The sequence below is a fragment of the Gymnogyps californianus genome, chromosome 3 (genome assembly GCF_018139145.2).
Source record: "Gymnogyps californianus isolate 813 chromosome 3, ASM1813914v2, whole genome shotgun sequence".
Taxonomy (NCBI): domain Eukaryota; kingdom Metazoa; phylum Chordata; class Aves; order Accipitriformes; family Cathartidae; genus Gymnogyps; species Gymnogyps californianus.
The window spans coordinates 13,410,238-13,435,321 of record NC_059473.1 but is presented as its reverse complement, the minus strand read 5'-3'; the positions used below and the strand labels follow the sequence as shown (position 1 = coordinate 13,435,321).

The 25,084-nt window shown below is 39.7% G+C and overlaps 1 protein-coding gene across 1 annotated transcript in view; it reads right to left on the bottom strand.

Annotated features, from left to right (window-relative positions):
* MRPS5 (mitochondrial ribosomal protein S5) overlaps positions 1-25,084 on the bottom strand; it is a 73,928-nt gene that overhangs the window by 18,649 nt on the left and 30,195 nt on the right. Inside the window, exons 6-7 of the mRNA XM_050893045.1 lie at positions 22,758-22,792; positions 2,514-2,604 (exon numbers count right to left, since the gene is read on the bottom strand). Coding sequence (XP_050749002.1) covers positions 2,514-2,604; positions 22,758-22,792 — 126 coding nt within the window. The remainder of the gene's footprint in view (positions 1-2,513; positions 2,605-22,757; positions 22,793-25,084) is intronic.

The following is a 25,084-nucleotide window of genomic DNA, read 5'->3' as shown; positions in this document are numbered from 1 at the left end:
CCCGGAGGTCTCTGTCACTTTCTAACTCCTGCATAAGAAAATGCAAGGAAACTCTGTTATTCTTTTAAACACACACACAGAACACAATAGCAGTGTATTAACGCTGTGAAATCATGCAACAGATTAGAAAATGGCAAAAATGAGGTCACCTGGGCAACCTCAATTCAATCATTCATCACATATGGATTAAAGTGATAACATGTTTCACGAAAAAGCTTTTCAAAGAAGAGGTAGGAAGAATTTTTTCAGAGTAACGTATCTTTCTGCTGGAGAACTACACCTTCCTCTATATATACATATTCCTCCCCTCCAAGCTGCAATTAAAATTGAGGACCACATCTGGACTTGAGTCTTTCACATAAATGAAGTTCTGCAAAACTACAGTTGACTGGAAATACAGTTGTCTTATTAAAGCTCCCACATACATCCCATCATCAGAGATAACTATTCAGCTCATAATAAAAGGAAACTATTTATATCCAAAAGGTGGATGCTCTGCATATATATTGAAAGCAGGATTTTCTTTACTAGAGTCATATAGCAATGCAAATGCAATTTCCTGTACTCTGTCACCAACACAATACATGCCATATTCCTGCCTCCTGATAGAGGTATGAATTCTCTATTATTTGGATTACATTATTTGGATTATGTACTTCACAGCTATTAATTTTCTATTTTTTTAGCTGATTCTTCTTTTAATTCTGCACAGCTGTCTTATCTCTAAGTCCATTTGAGGTCTAACAAGAATTTTAATGTACATCGGTTTGTGTCCACAAGAGAATGCATGAAAACTATCTCTTATGGAGAAAAACTTAGCACATCTTAAATAAAACTTACCCTGCAACAAAAAAAAGTCTTTAACTCCTGGTATTTGAAAACTGAGTGAAAGATAAACACTATTTCCTCAATAACAGAACTGGAAACATGCAAGAAACTCATTGCTGTACAGGGTGGCTGCACAGTTCCTTTATGCTGGGATCCAGGGCTACTTAATGCAAGTTAGATGCTGCACTGAGATGGTTTGATTGCTTCTAGAGATAGCTTGGTCATCACTACCCTGCATACGTAATTGTGCTTAGAGTTCCATCACAAGGAAATCAGAACTAAACTGAATACCTCTGACAGGTATTCTTTCTTCAGTCTTTGCTGAGAAAGAAAAGGAAAAAGGTCTCTTTTCACAGCTTGTATTATAAGAGCCTTCATAATCTTAATTTTCTTTTGATTTGTCCTATTTATTTTATGCCGTAGACAGCATTTCTATGGTTAGACTTCAAATTGCTTGCTGAAGAGACCGTTATAAAGAATCATAATGGAGAAAGCCTACAAACGGGTCAAGCTGCAGATCACTGAAGTTACTATGAGACCAGACTCAAAGGGCCTTGAGTATTCTATTTTTCCCTAAAAGTGTAAATACAGTATTTGTAGGAAGCCCATAAAGTGGATTGGTTTTTATGACTAACTTCAATAAAATAAGAAAGCTTCCTGAAGAGGCTGAATCAGAAGGAAATTTAGGACCTTCTGATTTGACAGATTCATTAAGAATTTCTGAATCAAGATGCTAGCTGAGACTAGCAGTAAACAAGCCCTTTTTTACTAATTCTACCTTGAAATACTAACACTAGCTAGAAAATAACTCAGGAAAACGCACCACCAGTCATGCTGCCCTTTGCTGCAAAGTGGTCACCACTGCTAGAGCAAATGAAAATAAAACTCCAAGAACCCCAACAACATGAAAGTGACTTTCAAAACCAGAAAGACAAACCCACACCTACTGAATCCTACTTCCTTATGACTCTATCTGCTCTACTAACCGTGGAGGCCCAGATTAATTTTAGTCAAGCACAGGCACCTCTGTGAAGAGCACACTCAGCTGAGTTTTCTTCCACCATCAGCGCAAGGAGATGAATACTTCCTGGCACATGTCAGCCCACCTGCAATTGCAGGCACCTTTTGCACGTGCCTCATTCTTTTCTTTGACTTGAGAGTAAACAACTACACTCTGCAGCTAAGTGCCTAAGGCTAGGTGAAACAAATGCAAATATTCATGGCTGAATACTTTCAGGCTTTGATCTTTTTTTAAACATAAACAGTATCTACAGTAAAAAGAAACAGTGTGTACAGGAAAGCATAGATGATCCCTTCTGGTAGGATCCACCAGTGGTTATAGTTCTATCACTCTAGAGTTAAACAAAAAATATTTTTAACACTGGATAATATATGCTCCAAACCTAATCACATAATACTACTTTTTCCCAATTTCTTTTTTTATACAAAACAACGTGTCCAAATGAATACATACATAATTTGATTATAAAGCTTACTTTTATAGATGAAGCTCAAAATTCTTACAGGTGTTTCAATATTGCCCAGTAGAAAAAAGGGTAAATTTTCTTTCTTTCTTTTTTTTTTTTTTAAAGTATAAAAAGTCCCTTTAAATCACCATGGTTCCTGAAGTCCTACTACAAACAATGATTAATTTGGCATCTTTTACATACAGTAAACGCACATACCTGCAGCCCCTTTACCATTTCCAATAGTCACTAAGGCACGTATTGATTTTTTTCTGCCTTCCTTTGCATTCATACAAAACACATTTTTCACCTGAAGAAAAAAAACACAAAGCATCTTGTTATGGCACAGTCCAACGTATTTTTTTTTTAAAGAGATTCAGTTTACCAAAAAGGAATTAGAGGTCTGTGATGAAACCTTACAATATATTACTCTCTTTGTCAATGGGTATCATCTGCAGTGGGACACTGGCTTCGAGGCATTAAAGACGTAAAGGTTGCTAAAAAGCTATACTCAGACAGAGAAGAAATTATCTCAGTACAGTTTCATTAAAATATCCCCTCTGTTGTGTTTAGCTGCATAACAGATAATGCTATAATGCCACTAACTTCATGTATGATTTCAATCGTGATGAAAAAACATGGAAAAAAATTGAGAGTGACATTAATATCTCACTGCCCCCCTCACATTTTAACATATTTTAGAAGTACTCTCAGGAATTGCTCAAGGCATGTTGTTGCTTTACATGGGTTAAAACTTAGGATTGAAATCTACTTGCAGACTGCAGAAGGCAGTCTCATTACTGAGATGACAGCTGCTAAAAAGACGACTTCATTTAAGAGAGGGGAAGAAGAAAATGGTATTTCATTCCCGGAACTAGAAATATTTACAGAATCTCTGCAAGAAATTCAAGCAGAGCTGCAAGAAAGCTATTTAGTTTGGAGTGGGGGGACACAACAACAACTGGGGAGACAGGTGGCCTTATGGTTAGCTTTCTGGAAATCTAAATTTGCTTCTGCCTCTGCTACAGACTTTCCTATGTGACTATAGGCCAGTCACTGCTTTATAGTCTCCCACCTTAAATGGTCTAATATATCATCTGAGATCCTTTATCCATGTAGCTCCTGTTCTAGTTTCCTCAGTTTTGTTTATATACTAAAATATGTTTATTTAAATATAGAAATCTATTTTTATATATAGTTTATATACTATAAACTATATATAAAATATAAAAATATAATATATGGTATATATTAAAAAATATATACATATAAAATAACATAGTGAATATTGCCTGAATGTATTAATATCTGTGTCTCAGAATTACCAGTCAAAAGATACAATTTACTTCATGGTTCCTTTCTCCCCTTCCTCTCAAATGCATCAGGGTCTACTTTCTTGAAGTCTCAATATGATTTCCATAAATTATAATAACAGTTAAATTAAACATGCATTGTTAATACATGAATTAAGCAGTGCTTCCCCCTTTTCCCTATATGTAATTCTTCAGTAAGCTAGTCTGGTTGCATCTGAAAGTAGATTATTATAAAATACTTGGTCATGGCTTAAACATTCTTACTGAAATTCACACAAAAAACCCAAACCAAAACGCCAAAAATTCCACTGACATCACTAGGTACAGATTAGGAACGAGTGCTTCTGAAAAATTCCACCTTGCTTTCATTAAAATAAAGACACTTAAATTCAAGGCGCACATTATTCTAGAGAGCACTTCGAAGAAATATCAGCTTTGCTAATTGTTTATTCCAAGCTATTTTTCTTTCTGCAATCTTATTGCGTACAAGAACAAGCTAAAAAACCAAGCCCCCTAAGATGAAAGTGCCTGTGGAAATAGGCTATTTACAGAAAATGCAAAATAATGATGAAAGAAAGAAAAGAGAATGAAGTAGAGTGATCTCCCCAGGAGCATCAAGAGCATACTATTTTTGCTTTGCACATACTTTTGTCTTCCATTGCAATCTGAGTAAGTACTTGTAAAAAAAAAAAAGTTGACATGTGTATTGTCAAAAATAAAGGACGTGATGTTTGTAGAAACCTACTCAAGAGTTATTCTTCTCCCTTTCCAGAAGGTGGCAATAAAGACACATGCAATGAGCTTCTCCAGAAGCCTTCCTAAAACTGCCCTTGTCAGCTGTTTCTGAGCAGCTCTGAAGGAAAATGTGTTCAGTCACCCATCACAGTCAGTGCTATTGCATCTCTCCTGAAACGCTATGAAGGCCTTTCAAGCTTGATAATGTATACAGGCAGCCATGACTGCTGGAACAACAGTGTCCTTAGATTCTCCCTGCCACAGTCCCGTGCCTCCTTACATCAAAGGAAGCAGTGCTCTTCTGGAGTGCGCTAAGCAATGCTTCCTTTCCAACTTGGAAATAAAGCATGCAGCTGAAAGCGTATCATTAAACTGCACTGGAATTAATTAATACACAACAAACAGCGTGCCACTTTTACAACAGCATGACCGCTGAACAGTGACTGAAACTAAGAAACAATTACCCCTATTTACTAGATTGCCACTTAAGCCAGATTTAAAGCCAATCTTTAAAATTTGAAAACAGATGCATGCTCAACCTTAATCACAGCGTACCTTAAATTGACTGTCTCCCTGTATCCATTAGCCAGTGCTGACAATGCAAATTCAACTTTCTTTCAAGAGCTGAGGGAAGAACAGCATCTCTCAAATACAAAATGAAACCACCTCAAACTTTCAGTAAGAGGAGAAACGGCAAGCAACAGTTTGAGAGGCGGAACTGAAAGTGTGGAAATAGACTACACTCAGAGACAGGCTGCTAAAGGTTACTGTGATTTCAAGTACTTATCAGCTGTTGCACTCTTGTTAGAAAAAGGTAAAAACCCAACACTTCCCTAGAGGTTTTGTTCTTGAAAAAGCAGAATGAATGACAGGCCAAACTAATTGCCCTTGGAAAGTCCTTCTTTCTAGAAATCATATTCTAGTCATGATTTTTTGGAACCTGCCACCTGTAGGCCACACTCTTGACACTGCTATTCTTTTGCTGCTGTTATGCAGAGGAAAGTGTCTGCATAGGCTGATCCGCTTATGGCATAACAATCTCTGGTCCCAATACTTCTCTAAGGTACAAGGTGAGATGAGATAAAATGAGAGCAGGGTGCAGTGCTGAAAGAAAAGCACTTCCATGCAAGTGAGCCTAGAGAGGCTCAGGGACATAGCTAAAAGGCTTGGGAAGCCAGTTACGCAAAAGAACTGAGTAATAAACTTGTAAACAAAAATCAGGCCCATGTTAGCTAGATCATGTCCATATCAGCCTTCTCTTCTCTGTGAAAAGCACCAAGGGCAGAGCAGATTTGTACCACAGTGACAGAACATCTCCCAGTTGTAACTTAAACCTACCGTACCCAAAAATCAGAAATTACACAAGCTAGCTGGAGGGCAGAACTAGTATTGCTGACAAGCAACAAGGGTGTCATATGTTTCCCTAAAAGTATGCAAATGGTGGGCAGTGGCAAGGGCAGTGCTTCAGGAGAAGGCAAATTAGTCAGTGTTCTGCTATGATTACCAAGATGTGACCTTCTCAAGGAACAGCTAGCTAGTGAATTTATCAGTCCATACTGATGTTTCATATAAGTGTGTCCTGGTTTCGGCTGGGATAGAGTTAATTTTCTTCTTAGTAGATGGTATAGTGCTGTGTTTTGGATTTAGTGTGAGAATAATGTTGATAACATGCTGATGCTTTAGCTGTTGCTAACTAGCGCTTATCTTAAACCAAGGATTTTTCAGTTTCCCATGCTCTGCCAGCAAGCAGGTGTGCAAGAAGCTGGGAGGGAGCATAGCCGGGACAGCTGACCCAAACTAGCCAAAGGGATATTCCATACCATGGAACGTCATGCCCAGTATATAAACAGGGGAGAGTTGGCCAGGAGGTGCAGATTGCTGCTCAGGCATCGGTCAGCGGGTGGTGAGCAACTGCATTGTGCATCACTTGTCTTTTCTTGGGTGTTATTTCTCTCTTTTTTGTTATATTCCTTTTCATTACAATTATTATTATAATATTATTATTATTATTGTTAGTTAGTAGTGTATTTTATTTTACTTTAGTTATTAAACTGTTCTTATCTCAACCCACGAGTTTTACTTTTTTTTTTCCTCCTCCCCACCCCACGGGGAGGGGGAAGCGGCTGCATGATGCTTAGTTGCTGGCTGGGGTTAAACCAAGACAAAGTGTTAGGGAGGGCTGAATTCAGTAGCCCAACAGAGGCAAGGCTGCCATAGCTCCACGCTCCCAGGTCCAACAAGTAGCAAGGTGTTAAGGGATGTCAGGAGTGGACACCACCTCCCGCAGCTCCGGGCCCTGGACTTTGTCCCACCTGGACACTGGAGCCCAGCCCAGCCAGGCTGAGGGACGTGGCTACAGGTTCAAAAAGTAGCAAAGCCGAGTATGTATCCCAGAGACACACATGCAGGACATTGACATGCCCAGTTACAGTCTGCCACAGACAAGGCACTGCCTTAAACAGCATCTACATATAGGAATTACATAAAACCTAAGTATAGTCAGCCATGTCCCCTTCCTCCTTGGGCTGGTTTTGGCTGGGATAGAGTTAATTTTCTTCACAGTAGCTACTATGGAGCTGTGTTTTGGATTTGTGCTGGAAATAGTGTTGATAATATAGGGATGTGCCAGTTATTGCTGAGCAGTGCTTGCACAGAGTCAAGGCCTTTTCTGCTTCTCACACCACCCCACCAGTGAGTAGGCTGGGGGTGCACAAGAAGTTGGGAGGGGACGCAGCCGGGACAGCTGACCCCAACTGACCAAACGGATATTCCATACCATATGACATCATGCTCAGCATATAAAGCTGGGGGAAGAAGAAGGAAGGGGGGGGACGTTCGGAGTGATGGTGTTTGTCTTCCCAAGTAACCGTTACGCGTGATGGAGCCCTGCTTTCCTGGAGATGGCTGAACACCTGCCTGCCCATGGGAAGTGGTGAATGAATTCCTTGTTTTGCTTTGCTTGTGCATGTGGCTTTTGCTTTACCTATTAACTGTCTGTATCTCAACCCATGAGTTTTCTCACTTACTTTTCTGATTCTCTCCCCCATCCCACCACAGGGGGAGTGAACAAGCGGCTGCCTGGTGCTTAGTTGCCAGCTGGGGTTAAACCACAACAGTCCTCTTCAGCTGGTAGAGACTAAAGGTCACTTAGTGCAGGCACATACACACCATTCTCTAGATTCACGAGCCCATGCACATTTGCAGATTCCCCCAGTACCAGCATGGCCCCTCTGTCCATCTGATACCACTGCCCAGGCCCTCTTACCCGCTTCATGGATCTTCTACTTGCTGGCTGGTTCAACTTGGTCCTCACTAGCAAACAAGCAGCACTCACACAGTCGTCTCACAGGCACTCCACGTTCACAGGTTCCCCTGAATACAAGCAACTGGTCCTCTGCTTGCCTGACCCCATGGCCGGACCTCAGGCTTCCTACTCGCTGGCTAGGCCAGCTTCAAGTTTGCTAGTACATTACACTCCCCCCAAACAAACATCAGGTTTGGGGAAGATACAGACTCTCACCTCCCTGCTGCCTCCACAGCAGCTGGCACCAGGCAGACATGCTGTGACCTGCAGTCCTGCCCCAGGCACCAGCACTGAGCCCCTGACTTGCTTCACTCACCCTAGTCCCTCCCAGTAGCTGATTTTCAGGACACACACCATTCCTGCACCAGTGGCTGGTGGCAAAGACCCTCACCTGCTCCAGTAGCTTACACTGAGACCCAACTTGCTCTGGCTGCTGACACCACAAGTCAACCCACACCCCCAGCCTGATTGCAGTTGCTGGCACCAATTTCACTCCTACTGGTCCCCTCATGTAGCTGGCACTCTGGGCTCAAATTCTGTAGGATGCTCCCTAGATCCAGAGAGCTATGGCCCCTCCAAATACTGACGCTAGGACCCTCACTTGTTCCAGTAGCTGACACCACAGGCCACAGGGCACCCACACCCCTGAGGTGTTGCCAGTTGCTGCCCCAGTGTCCACTCACACCAGTCCCCCCAAGAAGCCCTTGCACTTAGTCCCTGCAGACCTCACACACACATGACAGAGTGAGATTAGACAGAGAGGTAATTATGAAAGGATTTAATAAGAAGGTAGACTGTGGTCATCAGGCACAGGGCTCAGTCAGACAAGCATACTGACTAGCCCCATCTTAAATGCAGCCAGCCCCTGTTATACTTCTCCCTTCTGTCTACTCCTCCTTTGTTCCTCCCCGACCCCTTCCCCTGCACATTCCTTCACCAGTTTGCACTGTTCCAGGGCAGAGACATAAACACACCTATACAACACATATATGCATATACACACAGCAAGCCCTGCAGATCAACACAAACAGAAATGAACAGCACTCACACAAACAGCACTAATAACCTCATCCTGTTGCTCTCTCTGGCTGACCAGGATGAAGGTCCTTTAGTGGGAAATACATATACTCCAGTTGCTGGCACTTAGACCCCCCCATACACACACATGCACAGAGTAAACAAGAGTCCCTAGCCCAAGAAAACAGTTAGAAATTGAGTTTAATAAGAAGTCAGGACAGACTGTACTGATCAGACACAGGTCATGGCGAGACAAGCATACTGACCAGCCCTGCTTACATGTGAGCCACCCTTTCTATTCCCTTATTCCTCTATTTTCCCACACTTGTTCCTCCCCAAATCACCTAGATCCCTTCCTTGCTCTCCCTTTGGTTCCTGCCCTAGACATCCCATAAGACATGCGTAATACTGAAATGTTCTTCCCCTGCATTCCATAATGTGTCCCCTACCCCTTGGCAGTAACCCCCCCCTCAGTCTGTGGGGTGCTCTGGAGAGCCTCATCTTGATAGATGTCACCCCTGGATTATGGGGCTGAGGCTACTCCAGTACAGTCCCAGGAGGAGCCAAACAGGGTGTCTCTTTCTCTGAGTCTCTAATTTTGATTCCCCTGCCTGCCTCTGTGCTCCTCTCGTCTGCAGATGAGCCACTGATGCAGTTATGGCTCTCCTGTGATGGTCCCGGGAGGAGTGCCGGCAGGGTGTTAGTCAGCTTCCTCTATCTGCTATTGCCTCTGCGCTCCTTTGTGTGTGGGCAGACAGGTCTTTTATCACATAACTTAACAGTCAGTACTCTCTCCATCTTGGTCATCAGTAGAATAAATAAAGTACTTCTCTCTCGAAGAATTTGATTCAGTAGCTATAATCTCTGAGAAGCAGGAAGATTAGAACCAGCCATCCTGTTCACAGTGCATCCATCCCCCAAGGACAAAGTAAGTGGAGAAACTGTAATACAGAAAATAATCTGGACTCCTCTACCCCTCACTCAGCCAAACAGATGAAAGTTTTTGACCAGAGACTTGAAGTGTCTCACCACAGCTCTGGGATAAACCCCAAGTGCAGTTCTCATCCAAATGAGTAATGAGCCCAATCTGCAGAGAAACTATTGACTAAACCACGTTCAGTACTGACAGCTTTCCCCATCACATGTGAAATTCTCTCTTTTGTAACTCACTAGGAAAAATAACATAGCTCAAATGTCCTACTGACACAGCATGTCTAAATGTGGCTTCATACTACAGCTCACATGTGAGTACAGATCCTTTGGATTAACCCTACAATAACAGACGCTCAAAGCCACACTACACCTGAAATGGTTTTGTTTCCTTTTCAAAGGATGATCCATAATCATGCCGAATTATAATTCACTTAGAAGCTTCTGAATGTTCCAAATGCCAACTATTTCATCCACATAGGCTGACATGTAAAAGAGATAAAAAGATTTAATTATTTAATCAACAGACCCAGTTGAAGGTAGTATCCCTAAACTCTACTTTAAAGGCAGGTCAAAACTCTTGAGAACTCCAAGAATATCAGAAATAAATTCTAGTGCACAGCTCTGACCTCTCACTTCTTTCCTGTGACAGGTTGCTTCAGGTGCTTCCTTAAAAACTGTCTGAAATTGTCATTCTCAGTCTAAAGACACTGTCAGTATCATCCAGGGAACAGAAAACTTCCCTGTAGTTCTAAAAGCAAAATCTAGAGCTCCAATACCCCAAAAGTACTTTTGAGGCAACATCTCATTTGAAGTAAATTATTACTCGGAGAGTATCCTGTATACCATATAATTTTTCAGTCAAGGATGTCAAACAATGGATCTCAGACACTGTAATTTCACGTAGCATTTCCTTTTCACAAGCCTCTTTTATTGCACCCTTTGCAAAAACAATAGCTAGAAAACAATTTCCAATGACTTACAGAAAGAAACAAAGGGTTTAGACTGCGTATTAAGGAATATTCTTTTTGTCACAACTAGCAAGTCTACCAAGATTAATTCTCTGGTCTTAAAACAAACTCACGGGTTTTTTGCTACTCCGTGGAAAGCTGAAACTATGGCCTTATACTCTATTAACAACCCCCTGCTGCACCTAGACAATTTATTTTTGTTTAGTGGATGCAGAACAAATGACTACAGAGTGATACAGTTATAACTCTCTTCTGTGTTCATATCCCCTACAGTTGCATGCACTTTTGTGACAACACATTTAGAAATACTTAAGACAAGGTCCTTGATATCATTTTGACCCAACAAACCTTTGTTTTTCTGACTTTACCCCCGCTTTCCACATGCCAACATAAAGATACTGTTCCTAAGGCAAGTCAATTCTCCGTGGCTTGGTAAAGAAAGCCTAGTGGTTCCTAGTGTTGCTATCCCTGAACAGTTCCAGAACAGAACGAGAGTCCTCACACAATCAATCTTCTCTACTGCCTCATTGATATTTGCCAAGGGCTGGATTCAGACAATTAAATAAGTACAGGCGACATTCAACTGCGAGAACATAAACTTTGAAACTTCTGCTAATCTTTTCCAGCTAGGAATAGTGACTGTTCACTCTACTCCTGCTCAGATTTTGGCTAACACACAGCTCATGCTAAGGCCTGATGTATGTTGGGAGCAGCTCCATTACGTCGAAATGAGAGCAACACATAGGCAGGGCACGGTGGCCAGGAAGGGCTAAAGGTCATTATGCAGCCACTGCCACCTGCAGCTTACTGTCCCCTGCAGCCATCATCCTTGCATACTGATTGTCTTGCAGTTTCTTCAGAGCCCCGTAACTCATGGCAATGGTACAGACCACACTTCCAAGCTGGATGGTATAAATATATCAGCTTACCCCAAAACATTTTGAAGTGGATCCGACAGAAGCCGGACTGGTGAGGCTTTCTTGCTTCCCAGTGTGATACAGGGGATGCCCGCACCATGACAGAGGAGGAAGGACGAGCACTCTTATTGTTCATTTGGCAACTATTTTGCTCACAGATGCGTGAGTTACAAGTTGCAAGTTACGAGTTAGGAATTGGAGAACTTCTGAGTTAGAAACCTCATGAATTAAGTGATGAACTAGTGAATCCATGTGTTAGACTGGTCAGTACAAAGGGGATTGAGTGCTTGTTTGATGCGTTTGTTTGTTTTCCTTCCTAGTAAGCTCATAAAATAAACTTTAATTTATGAAGTATGTTGCCCTGTAAGTTTCAGCGATCCAAACAGACCGTGACAAGCACACCTAATACTACTTTGCACATGGGCAGCAACCCACATAAGATGCAAGTTGTGCAGACCCTGATCAGAAAACTGCTTTTTTCTGATTGCTCTTTTCAGTCTTGCTTCTCCAAACTGCCATACAACAGTTGAGGTAAATGCTGCATCCAAACAGGTCTCAGACAATCAAAACAAGAATGCTTGAATACAGCTGAATGTCTGAAGAAAACAGGGGAAGAACAATCAAACGACCAAACTCACTTGACAGAAAAAGCCAGCTTTAAGAAATTACAGGTTTTGCATGAAGTCTTGGCACATCAAGACTCGGATATGGACTGCCAATACTATAACAACTCTGTGAAGCATACCCAATCTAAAGTCAATTTAACTAAGAATAAAGTCTGTAAAGAATACTACTGGAGGTAACATGCAAAAAAAGAGACAGAAGATTTAGGTGAGAGCCTAGAATCTGGCTTCATTTACTGCACACTGTCTTGACTATAAGACAAAAATATTTCTTCTCAAAGGCTTTCTGTAGAGTTCATCACTAACTCGATTCCTGGGAAAATACGATCTGTATGCTTTTCAGAATATCCACTCAATTATCCACTCAATGCAATTTACTTTGATTGATTCTATCTAAGGAAGAACCAGTGAGTTATTTTTACTGTGTAAGTGTTAAAAAAGATCTCTTTTGTTCTCTCTTCTTCCCTCCCTTCCGACACTCTCAGAAAGTAAAAACAAACAAACCAACCCCACACAAACACCCAAAAGGTCCACATACAGTTTCACTTACAACATAAAAAAGAATGAGAGACAACCCTGAACTAAAATAGCAACATAAAATGATTTTGTATTTTAAGGACCAAAAAAGATAATACCAACATCCCAGTACCCAGCTCATGACAAATGAAGCTCTGTATATAAACCAAAAAGCACCAGTGTATTTATATCTGCAGAGAGCAGCTTTTGCTTTAAGGATAGTATCAGTGTCTTTATATTGCTGCCTTTTGCACCATTTCTCTGTACAAATTGAGTGTATTGCCTGACCTGAACTTCTTTAGCAAGTCTATACCTTTCTGTAATTTAACACTCAAACACAGATCAATGGTTTTTTTGTTTAAAAACGACAGTACCATATCCTAACAATCTGGCTGAAAAAGGGAACTATTCTGACACTGGAAAGATTGCACTGACCCAGTTAAAATGGGGCCAAGCTTACATAAAATTCTTCAAGTTATCTATCAAGTAAAGTTAAATTAAAGTTATTCAGGTAAGGATATCATGTAGGCTACTTTTTTTACTATGTTACCATGTTGATTTTAGAGAAAAATAGAAGAAAAATTCATCTGAGGATGGATGATACATGAAATGAAGCCTTCCAGTTAAAATAAGAATGGCACGTCAACTACAGCTGTAAATTTTAATTACCACTATTATTACATTATGTTAACAATAAACACTACTACCAGTTCTATTCACAGAAATTCTTCTTGTGTGTAATATATGAGCAAAACAGGAAATGGGCCTTCAGGATGGCATGGAAAGAAACAAACAGGTAGCCCAAGTCACCTACTCTAAGTAACACAACAGTCTATAGGAAAGCCAGAAACAAAACGAATATGCAGTGCCTGCTGCCGTCCCTTAACACTCACTCAAGCTAGTTTTTTCTCTATGACAACTTTAGCTCTAGTTTACATGAAAATCTGACCTTGTCTGTACTCTATTCTACAAGCAGGGAAAAATCAAGGAAAAATTAAGTTAGCTTTTCTGTTTCTACATTATAAGAAAACACTTTAATAAGCAATTTCTCTCTTTCAGCAAGGGAGCACAGCCTTTTTAGTAGCATAATCACAACAGAAAGGGGCTTTCGTATCTTTGTTCATAAGACAGTCCTTTAAAAACAGCTTTCAGTTTCTTGCTGCGAAGTATAATTTCCCAGCAAACATTATTTTAATCTCCTGTACTGTTGTGAAAATAAAGATGGAAAAATGGAAAAGACATACAGAAATAGCATCATGTATGCCATTTCTTTGAAATAAGAATGATAAAAAAGATCTGTTTATTTCAAAACTCGTCCTTGTTATCAGAAAGTTATAGGACTCAATTATCTTGGGCTCACTGATGGCTTTCAATATAGAAATTTTTGCTGCTGCTGCTATTTTTCTGTGAAAAACACTCCTCTTTCTCAGTTCACATCTGTAGCAGTCTCATATAACAGCAGAGCCCCAGCCTGCTTCTAAAAGCTTTTTTATTATTCAGATATAATAAAGCATTGAAACAGATTTCTATACCACATGGAAGCATTGCATAGCAACTTATTTTGTTGTTTAATCTAATGAATTTGACTGTAAATAATTATGCCAGCACAGAATGGCCAACTTTAGTAAATACATACTGTAGTATCCAAACTGTCAGTTGTGACATGTCACAGTAACAAAACAACAGCCACTTTTCTGCAATGTGCCCTTTCAATTAACTGAAAGCACTGCCAACTGCAGGGCTCATTAAGAAAAATCACTTCTTTTATGAGCTGTGCCCATGCAACTCAACAATTACAAGTTGCCTTCCAACACAGACACAGCTAAAGGCTAAGTGGTCCAAATGCTCTTTGCTACATCAGAGTCAAAGCCCATAGTGCCCAGTCCACTCCAAAAACTCATTTACTTAAAGGAGCTTTAACAAATTGTGTAGGTTTTCCAAAACCCACCACAACAATCTACTGTGTGTACAGCTACTCCTGATCTAAGAGGAACTAAAAAAAATAGAGAAGGCTTTTCTGATTCTTCGGCATCTCAAATGAAACCACACACATATGTGGTTTTAAACCTGAGAATAATAGATTAATTTTGCATGTTAAGAATGCATAAAAAGTGTATGGTGCAATACAGGACATCCCATTAATGCTCACGTAAATGTTCATTTTTGTTGCATTTATTATTCTCAACATAATCCCTAAAATACTATTAAATGGGAATTTGGTATATAAATGGATCAGATGATCCACTCACATATGATCAGATGATCACCAGCTTTTTTTCAATAATACCATCCTTTAAAGGCTGTTTTGGGGAAGTCTAGACATATGCACACCAGCGTATCCAATAAGGTATAGAAGCATGCAACCCATTTATTATTGCAACAAACCACCTGTGACATGAGGTGCAAGTTTGCTACTCATTTTATTTTCTATCATCTCTAGGCACCAATGACAAATCTGACAAGAATATATTAGAGATACTCGAGAAAACAGAAAAAATCTTGTTACCAAACTCATTTCTATATTCCTGTCTGATACACGTGACATATAGAGCATTAAATATGACCTGCCAGTGACGGTCAGATCCTCTGACAAATGTTATCTTAAGATTTAGACTGAATACACTCATTAATGGAAAAGATATCCCTCATTAAACTAACTTTTATTTCATTTGTTCTTGTGCATACCAGTACCACTTCACACATTCTGTTGAAGACTCTGAAAAGTCAAAGTTGATCTTAAACAGCAATTTAGTTTTAAATTAAATAGTGATCATATCCAAAGAATAAAATAGCTTTGTCAAGATAACAGAAGGGACCCTAAAAATACTCATCTTACTCTAAGTGCTGGAACACTAAAAAATTAAAAAAGAAAATTGATGAGGACTTAATTCAGGCAGCAAGGCAAAGAACGGTCTATAAAAAAAGTTTAAAGATGACTGACAAAAAAAACTGAAAGAGAAACTATTTTTCATTTGCAAGGATATTATCACCACTCTCAGCAGCAGATATTGGAAAGTGATTTTGCTCAACATCTTCATCGTCACCATAAAAGAGCACTACCAAGTAGTGGAGACATCTGAGACATTATGTCTGCATAATGGTGTTTCAGGGCAAACAGAACATGAGGAAGAAACATGAGCTCAGTGATGGAGGGATTCATTACCTTTAGGGGGAAAGGGGACTCTAGAAATGAGGAGAAGGAAGAAAATATATTTTTAACTCAGGCAGGACATTTGCTAGAGCCCTTTCCAAGTTCCAACAGGACAGCACTGTTCTCAAATGCATCCAATACAGAAAGAGAACAGTTCAACTGCTGCAGATATATATATCTATGGAGTAGATTATAGACTACTCCCAGCTGCTGCCAGGGAGGAAAGCATTCCTCTCTCATCACATATACTGAGAATAGTACAGATCTACTTTCACTTCATGATAGTGTCAGATGAATACTCCTTGGGAGCTGAGTGCATATCTTTGAAGGTAAATCTGCCCTAACCTTAATAATTATGCTACTTACAAAGTAAAATAAAGTGGAATGCACAAAGGTGTCTACAGATTAAATGAAATGCACCTGAAAAGTCCTAAAGAATCACAGGAAAGTGGGTTAGAAGATTACCAATTTTGTCTCCCCACCCCCTCTTGATAGATTTATCTAACTTGTTTTTAAAAACCTCCAGTGACAGACATCCCGTACACTCCCAGACAATCCATTCTAGTATTCAACTTTCCATTTGCAACTCATTCTTTATGTCTAAATTTCCCTTGCTCATTATTTAAATCCATTGCTTCTTATCCCTTTCACAGCAGACATGTAAACCAGCTTATTCCTTTCCCCTTCGGAGGATTTTTTCAAATACATAAACCAACTCATGACTTTTAATTACCCAATCTGACATTACAATACAACATCATTGTTTTCCATGTCTCAGAAGATATTCCAAACCACTGCAACAAGCAAGAATTTTGATACATAGGATTAATCTAGAAATCATTCAAGCCGCTGGATGGATTCCCAACTGATGGTTATCTCAGCAAAATGCAGGAAAATAATCAAGGACAAAGAAACCCATTTGCTCATTTATTAGGACAGGAGAGAACCCTCACAGGCTTTTCTGGAGTAGAGCTGTCAGTCAACTCAACTTCTGACTTGCCTGATTATTCTTTTAACTTTCAGACAAGGAGCTGTTGCTGTCCTGGTTTTTGCTGGGATAGAGTTAATCTTCTTCTTAGTAGCTGGTATAGTGCTGTGTTTTGGATTTAGTGTGAGAATACTGTTGATAACACGCTGATGTTTTAGCTGTTGCTAAGTAGCGCTTATCTTAAGCCAAGGACTTTTCAGTTTCCTGTGCTCTGCCAGCAAGCAGGTGTGCAAGAAGCTGGGAGGGAGCAGAGCCGGGGCAGCTGACCCGAACTAGCCAAAGGGGTATTCCATACCATACCTTCGTGCCCCACATTGGGCGCCATTGGCTCAGCTCAGGCTCGGCTGGGCTTGCAGCAGCGGCTGCGTGGTGCTTAGTTGCTGGCTGGGGTTAAACCACGACAGCTGTGAATCAGGCTATTCTGTTTAAGGAAATGTTTCTCATAATCCCTCTCTCCCAATTAAATAGACTTAAAGTAACTCACTTTCCAATAGGTTATACTTGCACACAATTTAAAAGAAATGAATGCTGCTCTCAGTTATATTAACTCTGTTCTTACTCTTGCACCCTGTACACACTACTTGTTAGTTACTCAAGGCCATTTAAAAGCTATTTTATTTTAAATCTGGCAAAATCTTACCTACTCTGGCCACATATATTTCATTTAAGACAATGGATAGACTCCTATTATCACATCAAATACAACAATAAAATTCTCAAATGTTGGTGAAAATAATTTCCGAATAAAACATTTCTTCATGGAAAGTACCTCGCCAAGGAATGGCAAACAATTTCAAGCAAAAGGCAGTTGACCATTATTCCAAAGACAGGTGACACAAACAATGACAGGGAGTTGAGAGCTAAAAACAAAAAGGCAGAAAACTGCTTCTTGTCTCCACATGAGAGATGTGGTTCACAGCTGATATTCAGTACTTCTGGTTCCACCGTTTATCCTAAGCCTCTAAATAAGGCAACATGTAAGAGTATTATTATTAAAGGACATTATTTATTTCCCTAACTTGGAGTATCTGCTTTTTTTCCTCAAAAGAGACAGTGATGGAAACTAGATACTGATGTAGCTTTAAGGTCTCTTGCACATCTCGCATCCTACTCCTAAACCTATGCAGCCTTGTGTTGCAATGAACCCTGCAAAACTGGCAGATAAAGGGACTCTCTGCTTTATACATTTGGTCCTGTTCTGGACTGGGACATGGCCATCTCCTTCCCTCTTTGACTACAATCCCATTTAAAGGGCAACCTTTTCCTTTCTTTGCAAACCAAGTAAATGTTTGATTTCACAGTTCTTTAGACAGCAGCACTGATTTTATTGTCAAGGGACTGGTTCACTTTTTCCTGTCTCAAAAAGGGAGATGTTTGGCCATGTTCCAAGAAAAATGCAATCAGATATAAGGTCTGGCAAGAAAATCACTGTTTGGCATTTATAGCTTGCTTATAGATATACAGTGCAGAAGAAAGCTGCTGTCTCAAAGAGATTAAAATCTGAACATGAGATTTTACTATGACCACAATGCAAAATCTTGAGACAGAATAACTGTTTTCAAGTGCATCCTACTAATTAAGAACATGTTATTCCTTGCCAGTTTGGTCAGACAAAGGATTTAAAAAGGATCTGCATGAAGGAAAACCAGTTGTTCCAACAGGATATGATAGTGCATGGTAGCGGACAGAGAGAGCGTGATCCCCTCCAAAAAGGGCATCACTACTGAACTTTGGTAGTGGAACACATGATGATATGCTGTGAGTGAAACTAAATAGAAACTCAAACACAGGTACTTTGGAACAAATACCTCATCTGGACATGGGTACAACATAATATTGGCTAAAAATACAAGCAATGTTTCACAGACTTGTTTGGTAAGCGAAGCTGTAGTAATGACAAGAGTAAAGCAATGAATAATCGTATCTACCCATTTAAAATTGCATAACAACTCAATGGACAGTCACTTTGTTTTATAGTGACAAAAGGGTGTCAACATTCATATTAAGCAAAGAGACCTGATGTGCATCTATCACAGAATGTGTATTGATTCAGGTTAATACCTTGGTGCTCAGATCATGGTTAGAAATGAGAGAATTCTTTTTTTCAAAGCAGCAGCTAGACTATAGTTTTTCAATAATAAGGTACTTAAATATTAATTGCAAATGAAGGTTCTGATGATAATCCTGAAAGGAATATAAATCTAATAAGCAATTTCATCTGTAGGTAAGTAAACAGGAGAATGTTCTAAAGTGACAAGTTTATGCAATTGGTCATCGCCAACATGGGTTCACAAGGGGAAAGCCCTGTTTAACTAATTTAATGTCCTTTTATGACAAGGTCACCCGTCTAGTTGACCAAGGGAAGCCAGCAGATGTGGCAGTTTTTTGGATTTTAGCAAAGCTTTTGATATTGTCTCTCACAGTATCCTTCTGCACAAAATGTCCAACATACAGCTAGACATGTCCGTAGTACGTTGGGTGAACAATTGGCTGATGGGTCGGGCTCAAAGAGTTATAGTAAATGGGGTTACATCAGGTTGGCGGCCAGTCACTAGTGGGCTCAATTTTAGGGCCAGCACTCTTTAATGTTTTTATAAATGGTCTGGATGCAGGAGTCGAATGTACATTAAGTTTGCTGATGATACTAAATTAGGAGGAGCTGTGGACTCCCTCGAGGGTAGAGGGACCTTACAGAGAGATCTGGATAGACTAGAGAGCTGGGCAATCACCAATCATATGAAATTTAACAAGATCAAGTGACAGATTCTGCACCTGGGACAGGGTAATCCTGGTTATATGTACAAACTGGGGGACGAGAGGCTGCAGAGCAGCCCTGCCGGAAGAGATCTGGGGGTTTGGGTTGATGGCAACCTGAAGATGAGTCAACAATGTGCCCTGGCAGCCAAAAGGGCCAGCTGTGCCCTGGGGTGCATCAAGCACAGCACAGCTAGCTGGTCGAGGGAGGTGATTGTCCCACTCTACACTGCACTGGTGCAGCCCCACCTCAAGTACTGTGTACACTTTTGGGTGCCTCAATATAAGGACATCAAACTATTAGAGTGTGTCCAGAGGAGGGTGACCCAGACGGTGAAAAGTCTCGAGGGCAAGACTTATGAGGAGCTGCTGAGGTCACTTGGTTTGTTCAGCTTGGAGAAGAGAAGGCTGAGGGGTGACCTCATCGCAGTCTACAACTTCCTCAAGGGGGGTAGTGGAGGGGAAGGTGCTGATCTCCTCTATCTGGTGACCAGCAATAGGACATGAGGAAATGGTATGAAGCTGCGTCAGGGGAAGTTCAGTTTGGACATTAGGAAAAGGTTCTTCACCGAGAGGGTGGTCGGTCACTGGAACAGGCTCCCCACAGAAGTGGCCATGGCACCAAGCCTGTCAGAGTTCAAGAAGCACCTGTACGACGCTCTTAGTCACATGGTTTAGTTTTAGGTAGTCCTGCGAGGAGCAGGGAGTTGGACTCAATGATCCTTATGGGTCCCTTCCAACTCAAGATACTCTATAATCCTAATTACTTTACACACAAAGCTACTGGGTTGATTTATGCGCCAGAGTATTTGTATAACAACATTTAATTTAATTTATCAAAGCACAATCCAAATTTTGACAAAAAGTCCTTAGGAATTCATTTAGTCTGTGAGAGTTCAGTGGCAGTTACTGGAGGCTCAGATTCTTCCACTCTGGGTGCCCAATTATGCAAAGGAAGTCACCTTACAGCAGCTGTTTCCAGAATGGCAGCACTCTCTCACAACCACCTCTGCAGAATGCTCCGCAAGGATGCCTTCCTCCACCCTGCAGCCGACCTGAAGAGTCACAGGCACAGTTTCCTGCTTTGGGGGCTCCACAGACTGGTGAGGTGGGCTTCAGGGCACAAGGAGGTGAACATGGCTCTAAGATCTCACCTCAGCAAAAAGTGCTGCAAATAACACTGAATTTCTCCCAGCCCTTCTCCTTCACCAATAAGGTCAATACTTATGAACAAGAAAGACTTGGCAAAATCTTATCTTATCTGGGGGCTTTCTGATGCCCCCAGCTGGAAGTGGTCAATGTGCCACACCGTAGAGGGTTTTGCTTTCTAATGGATCAATCAGTTTAGCAAATATCAAGTCCTTTTAACACATTAGATATTTAAATAAATAAATAAGTTTGAGATTTCAGTTGTCTGAAAAACAAATTTCTGGATACAGAGTTGGAAATGATTTGGCCACTGCTACCACAAGTCTCACTAAAATTACAACGCAAGTAGAAAAGAAGGGAACATGCAAGGATAGACAGCAAATAATTGTTCTCACTTCCAGAGCTCTCCCCTTTCTGGATGCTGTGCATCATCTGATTCTGGACTGGGAGCAAATGAGTCACAAGAAATCAATTTATTTCTGAAGTCATGATTCCTCCAACAATGCTTATACTAGTTCTATGGTTTCCATAGCAACTAATGTATTTGAAATGAAAGAAAAATAATAAGATAAATGGGAAGCATAAAATATCTTGCAATAGTGTGGGGGTGTGTAGCACTAATTGTTAATGGTCTGCTTTGGAGTGAGTAGCAAGTTGCCTTCTTCAGTAATGGCTTTTCCATCGAGAAGTAACATGGGTCCACACATCTGCATTACTAACACTTTACATTTCATCAGTAAAAAATTATTACCGATGGATTACCTTGTTTTCGAAGCAAAATCCACCTTTATCACATTTGAAATAAGTATCTTTGCTGACCACATTCTGAGTGGTGCTTCTGTTGAAAACATTAAGAATTTGGGTCGCTAAAGAACTTTTTTTGTTAGCATTAAGGTCTTTACCCTTTAGGTTGAAGTTTCGCTGTCAGTCAGCAAATATCTTGAGTGATACGGATTTAGTAGTGAGCTAATATCACTTCACACCAACCAAGGAATTACATACAACCAGTTACACATTGGAAAGTTACTATATGTTTGAAAAAGGTGACAACATCATAAAAATGTAAGAGCTTAAGTATTTTTAAATGTCTGTAGCTTCTTAACTTACCACAACAAAATTATTCTAAGGTGATTCACTGATTTCATTCAATACCTAGGACATGCAGAATGCATTTCAGCACTTATGCTGTTCTTTAAAATATTCCACACTTCCATTAAGAAGCCCTAGTCAGCCAGTCACAGGGTTCAAGAGTACAGAGAATAGTTCTATGATGTCCAACCAGGATTAAGTTTGTGAGATAAGCACCTAGGAGAAAACCTTATTACTTGCAAATGAAGATAGAAGGATTTACAGCATATATTAGATCTTGTTTACTAAAAACCAGAGACAAGGAAAATACCAGAACACAGACATCTTTTGTCAGTTACTAGTTTTGATTGATAGACATCTTTAAAGTGAGATGATGCAATATAATCTGTTTAGAAATGAGGGTGGAAACAAGACTTGCATTAGTCCAGTCATAACCATCATCCTTACTCTGTCAATAAGCACAATAACAAAGTGGATATAAAACTATGAATGGCAAATTTTGTTGGAATATTTTTCCCAGAAGATACAAATATCATAGGTTAAGACATCTAGGACAAGTGAGTATTTTATTACTTGAGAGGCACACAAAATGGGATCCTCATTCCACTCACGCTCTGCCCTGTGCCACCGCTCCCCTCCTTTAATTAATTATTTATTTTACAAGCCGAGTTATACAACTTCCTATTTGTAGTTCTGTCTGAGAAAGAACCTTAACACTTTACTAAGTTCCCTATTATGGTTGTGTGTGAACTATTAAAGGTTTATCTGCAGGCATTTGCCATTTCAGAGTTACTCAAAACCACCTTTGAATTAGATATTATTTGCTCAACAGAGAAGATAAGGCCCTAATGAAAAGAATGACAGATTATGTCATGCAGTTAAAACAGAATACCAGACTAATTCCTACTGCTATAAGATTGACTTAGCAAAGACTGGTTAAATAATTGCAAGCTCAATATAAAAGTGATAATTATTTAAAGTCCTTGAAAAGATTTGTAATGCTTACCTCAATGACTCTTGTTTCAAAATCTTCGTAAGTTTCTGTTGGGAGAAAAATAGGGTATTACATTTCCTTGTATTACTTACCTGTCAGCGCAGCTCCCTGTAGGTGGTATAATTTAAAAAGGACACAATCTTTATGTAACTGTAATTTATAAATTAATCTCAGCAGTAAGTAGAAAAGAATAATTTGAACAAATGTATCTAAAGTGAGCTTTATTAGTTGCTTCCTTTTAAAAAGGCCTCAAACATGTTTTATTACTTGACTCCACTCATTCAATCTCTTTTAGAATAAGGTCAGTGAAAAAACAGCATATAGGTCTTATTTATAAAGCATAGGTTTTTTTAATTTATTCAGTAAAATCAACTTACATGAAGAAAACTAGCTTAAAAAAAAATCCAGTTAAAATGATAACTTCCCAGAAAGTGTAATACTACTCGTTATAATTACAGTACAGCTCCTGTTATAATTAAGAGATGACAACTGTTCAATACATTCGTTGTGCTCTATTAGGGACCCCAACCTCCAACTGCAACCAATATCTCATCTTTTTAAGTACTATACATGCAGGGAAACAGTTTCCAAAGACTGCCCAACCTAAATAACCAGAGTAGCACAAAGGAAGAAAAATAATCATTTTTTTAAATGGTAAAGCAAGACATACAAATTTAAACTGCTTTGTTTGAACATTACACAGAAAGCAAAGCTGACAGAAAAACTGAGACATCTTCAGAATCTGTTGAATATTTTGATCACAAGCTAAGCTATACGTCCTCTCCAAATTATATCTGAAACTTTCTTTTCGAAATTACTGCAACTCACCACTTACATCAAAGCATTTTTGTTAAATTATATCTGATGTTCTTCCTAATTCTTTCCAACTGCAGAAATGCTATGAATAATAACTATCCACAGCGTATTATGAAAACAGAATGTTTTGGGTTTTCACTGGTTGGCAGTGTAACCTGCCTTCTTTCCTAAATATTGCTCTGAAACTGTAAATGAACCCCAATGTTCATATACACTGGACAAAGGCTGTAAATGGTTAAAAAATAAAAAGGTAAATCACCAAATGGGTCACTTCCATCATGACCAAACTATTATCCAATATTGTTCAGAATATTCTGAAACTTGTATTAGACAATTAACAGGGATTCAAAGAAATTGCAAGTATTTCTTGATACATATTTCTGTGAAATTCCAGAAAGGGGAGGGGAAGGATAAAACAAAACAATACATAGCCACCTCAAATAATCAAGAATCACATAGCCAGAATTTTTTTTTCTTTCCATTTCAAATTCTGCCTGAAAAAATGTCTTTGCAATCAAAGACAATTACAGCATCATTCATTTTGTCTAGTAACAGTTAAGTTGTTTTGCATTGTAAAATAAAGATCACTTCTATGTCACATCTGTGTTCAAGTCTTTTCATCGCAGTGGTAATGAAACACTGAACACAGAGCTCTGTTCAGGTGAACGTTACATATTCAGCTCTAAGTGGTGAACATACCCTTTTCATTGCACAGGAAGTTAGTTTCTGCTCTGTCATTAGAAGGGACTTCAAAGCAGTAAGATGGTTTTGAAATCTCTTACAACATTGTGGGGGAAGAAAGAGCAGGAATACTGGAGAGCTCTGGGTATGACATGGGCATCTACATGTACTGCTTCCAAAGACAGTAAGTCAAATGAGACAGCACAAAACCATGCAAACTGCAGGCCAGTCAGATCTTATCCATAGGCCTTCACCCTGACACACGCTGTAAGAAAAGTCAGCAAGCGAACCCCTTAGGCTTGGCTTTCAGCAGTCCCACGAGCATTTCTCAAAATCCATTTTATAGAAGCTGGCAAAAGTGTTGCAAAATCACAGGCACTGCCAAAAAGATCCCATTTTCTCTGAGTTTCTGTTTCAAAACCTGATGACCACACAAACACTGGAATATAAATTGCAAATATATTTGTTTCCTTTTATGCAATTGAAAGCATACTTATAATTGATCTATATTTTAATACAGATACATTTTCCACAAGGAGTATCCTATTATCTGCTTTGTTGTGGAAAAAAACCTATTGACTTTGAAAACAACGGATAACGGAGTAAAATGCAATGTCTTGGTACAAGAAGCAGAATAGATAAGAGATCCTTCCAACCTCCTGTTTTTCCAATTTATCTCATGAACAAGAGCATTTCAGTATAACATAGAAGACCAGTGTTAATTAAAGCATTTGAAACTTATTTTATTTGGTGCAGTTACAGTGAGATTCTGGAGAAAAGCTGAAAACAGTGTAATGGTGAAGAACCGGGGACTCATTCCTTCACCAAACATTGCTTTATCA